The sequence below is a fragment of the Seriola lalandi genome, unplaced genomic scaffold (assembly GCF_002814215.2).
Source record: "Seriola lalandi dorsalis isolate HSWRI2012SDOR001 ecotype SW California unplaced genomic scaffold, Sedor1 jcf7180002054576, whole genome shotgun sequence".
Classification (NCBI taxonomy): domain Eukaryota; kingdom Metazoa; phylum Chordata; class Actinopteri; order Carangiformes; family Carangidae; genus Seriola; species Seriola lalandi.
This window is the reverse complement of record NW_019525129.1, coordinates 1,523,114-1,526,617: the sequence shown is the minus strand read 5'-3', so window position 1 is coordinate 1,526,617 and position 3,504 is coordinate 1,523,114. Positions and strand designations below refer to the sequence as shown.

The 3,504-nt window shown below is 40.1% G+C and overlaps 1 protein-coding gene across 1 annotated transcript in view; it reads left to right on the top strand.

Annotated features, from left to right (window-relative positions):
• LOC111663438 (uncharacterized) overlaps window positions 1-2,529 on the top strand; it is a 4,010-nt gene extending 1,481 nt beyond the window's left edge. The window contains exons 2-3 of the mRNA XM_023417634.2: window positions 1,006-1,163; window positions 1,255-2,529. Of these exons, the coding sequence (XP_023273402.2) occupies window positions 1,006-1,163; window positions 1,255-2,022 (926 nt within the window). The 3' untranslated portion in view covers window positions 2,023-2,529. The remainder of the gene's footprint in view (window positions 1-1,005; window positions 1,164-1,254) is intronic.
• Window positions 2,530-3,504: the final 975 nt, after the last annotated feature.

The window sequence follows — 3,504 nt, the reverse complement described above, 5'->3', positions numbered from 1 at the left end:
TCACAAAACTTTCAGTGTTGCTTGCTGTCGTAAACTTTAATGGTGCAACCCTGTTACCGATATTGTTAGAGAGATTAAATATTACATTATATCTCTGCAATACACAGAAAAATGTGTTTATCCATAGTTAACATGTACCATGTGGTTCCAAGCTAGCTAACCCCTCATTAGTAATAGTGGATATTAGGCTAATTCTGCAAACCTGTTATATGCAACCCTGTTGAATGCAATAACAGGGTTGTCTGCTGTTCAATTTGTCAATGGAAATGTCTATATCAATGTATGTCTATGCATACTATGTGTAAAGTATTTGTGAATAATGGTTAGTATTTGTGGATTCCTAATGTGTTGCGGAAGTAGTCATTTCTACACGTACTACAGAGAAAATAGTATATAGAGAAAATACTATATCTGCAGTCTGAACTTCAATTAACTGCCTGAAAAACTGCTGAAAAGCAGAGGCTTCATTGTGCCCAGCAAGATGTCGATCCTGAAAGGAAAGCACTTGATGAAGTAGAGAGAGAAGTGGAGGAGAGACATCCAAACAGGTAAAAAGAAGTTGATAGGACAGAAAACAAAGAGAGAGCAATGTGTGCAACACAAACAGTGGAGGGAGGCACACACAAGGAGCAAGGCCAGGAGAGATACTCTGAGCTTGTCCAATACCACAACATGTGTGCATGTCGTTTTTTGAAAATCTCAAGGCCCAATTTCCACTCCATCTGTCGAATGATACTGCTGCATCACCTCCTGAAACAAACAGGGTGCAGTTTATCATTACCTTTTTATTAATGGAATACTGAAAATGGAAATTGGCCGGCATATTGTTAAATCTTGTACATCTACAGTTTTCACTGTACAAGATATATTTGAAGTTTAAACAGAAGTAGGATCAAGGGTTTTTATGTTTGTGGTTTATTCTTACCTCTTTTTACTCCTATAGTGCTGCTGTTCAGTCACATTTTGCATATTTAACTAAGACATATCTTCACTTCTTGCATGCAGTATCTGATGTTGAGAGAAGATCGAGATCACTCCGGACTCAGTACGGGAGGGTGCTGTGGCATCCAGAGAGAGTCAGCACTGCCCAGCAAAAGATGCTTAGGGAGAAACTTCATTTCTTGAGGCCTTATATAGTTCGCAGGCGAAGTGATTCATATCTGGTAGGTGGAAAGTATCGCAAATAAGCCTGCAGATGCTTCCCTGCGGATCTTTATTGTGGATTTTTATGTTTTCTGTGTACTCTTTTTGCAGGAAGAAAAGTTTGATGACCAGGAAGAGGATGATGAGGAGCTGGAGACTGAAGGAAGTTTTGACCAGGAGATGGGAAGCTCATTTGGTAGCCCACTGGATGCTGATGTGTCTGGGCAAGATCTGAGTGACGAATACCAGTCTGTTTCCTCCACCCCAAATCTTGCTCCCCTGCACTGTCCAAACCCACAGCCTCAAGTCACAGAGGTCATCTCTTTGAGCTGTCCACACCATCACAACGACGAGAGCTCTGACGATCAGCCGACCCAAAGACCTGCACCAAACACACCCAGACACGACTTACTAAACCACTTTGCAGAGGTCATGTTAGCTGATATGCAGCAGATTCAAGACCCTATGGTGCTCATGAGACTTCGCCGAGATATCACCGACCTGGTGTTTAAAGCAGTGGAAGAGGACGTGCAGAGGCAACGTGCTCGAGTGCCGTCTATGCCCGTGCTGGGGGAGAGCACACGGAGCTGCTCCAGGCCCCAACAGTCATGTTCACAGACAGACCTCTCTTGGGGGCAGAGGTTTATGAAGAGAAAGAACAAAGGGTCTGAACTTGGAAGGAGGGTGCAGAGATGGGAGGAGATCAAACACATGAGGAGAGTAGCCAGGAGTCAGTTATTGCAGCCTGTCCAGCAAGACCAAGCACCAGAGGGGGTGACTGAAAATGGAACTGAGGTTATTCTTCAGACTTCTGAGATCAAGAGAGAGACAGAGCCACACACAGTGAAGACTGAGGCTGAAACACTTCCATTGGCCTGAAATCTTAGATACAGAGTTTACTCTCTTCTGTAATACAGTTGACACAGTCAGTAGGTGTAGGTTAGTAAGCTACTTCAGACCTGGAACACTTAAATCAGTTAGTCAGCATTAAATGATAACAGTAGAAAACAGATACTACCAAGTGTTGTTCATAATTTCCCTCTATTCCATACAGAAGTGCTGACACTTTGGAGAGGGAGTCAGATAAAAACCAGGATACAGACGTATGAGAGGACTTAAAGACCCCAAATTACAATACCAAGAACTAGATCTAACAGACTTTTGAGATCTTTGTCTTTTTCACACATAATTCTAGTTTCTAATAAATCTCTGCCTCTCAAAACCATTTCAGACTAATAAATGCCTGCTCTATGTTTACCTTAAGAGTGCTATTAAACACATTGTGCTTTAAACACAAGGCATTGGGCACTGTGTGACCCAACTCAAAGAGATGAAGCTTAATGTTTTGATGTTCTGCTCTTATTAAAGAGAAAATACTTGCCTTCAGACCTGTTTGCTTCTGTCTTCCATGTGTGTGCGGATGGGTCGTCGTTTAGTGGTGTCTGTCACCCTTGCAACAATGTGCATTATTTCTTAGCAATGAAGTCAATAGCACTGCGAAAGAAAATATTGCAGTTCCCACTATTGACCAGCTGATGGCAGTGGGTGCATTTTCTCTCACTGACAACTTGCTTTTAATTCCAGCGAAGTGACCTGCACTAACTGTGAGTTTAAGTCATAGAACCTAGAAACAACACACTTATTCATAGACAAAGTATTGAATGTTCGTTGAAAGTATTGTTATGCATGTATTTATACATCATTTCCCCATCTCCCATAGAGCTGTGATGATTCCATGTAAACTGTCCATGTCTGTAAATTCATATTTTATTTCACATTTTCACAGATTCTGTAGAAATATAATCGATAGGGTATTTGAGAATAAATTATGTCTCAGGGAAGAGACACATTATAAATCTCAATATTCTGTATATAGATCTGACCAGAAGTTAGAGAGCTCAAATTCACACATAATTGGACCCATATATGAGTATTAGACTCAACATTTAACTCTGCTGGCATATGTCCTTATTATGTCACTCACTAATCATTAGAAAAAACAGGCCAAGAATTAGGAAGCCAGATACCTGAATAAAAACAAAAGTAAACACACTGCCATTTGTAATGTTATACAAATGTATATATTTTTTAAACTATAATGATATGGGTTTATAATTCAGTTGAAGGTTACCCCATATTTCACAGGCTAGGTAAGATAAAGCCAACATATTTATTATTTCCAACAGCTCCTCAATCCTTTAATGGAAATTATTTATTTATTTGCATATTTTCATTAGTAGTTAATCAACTAGTAAGTAACTGTAATTAATTAACTGTTGTGCAGATTATTGCTATTATCAGCTGACATGCACTTTTCTATGGAAAAAGATGTGACTGGTAAAGGCTGAAACGTCTCAGCAC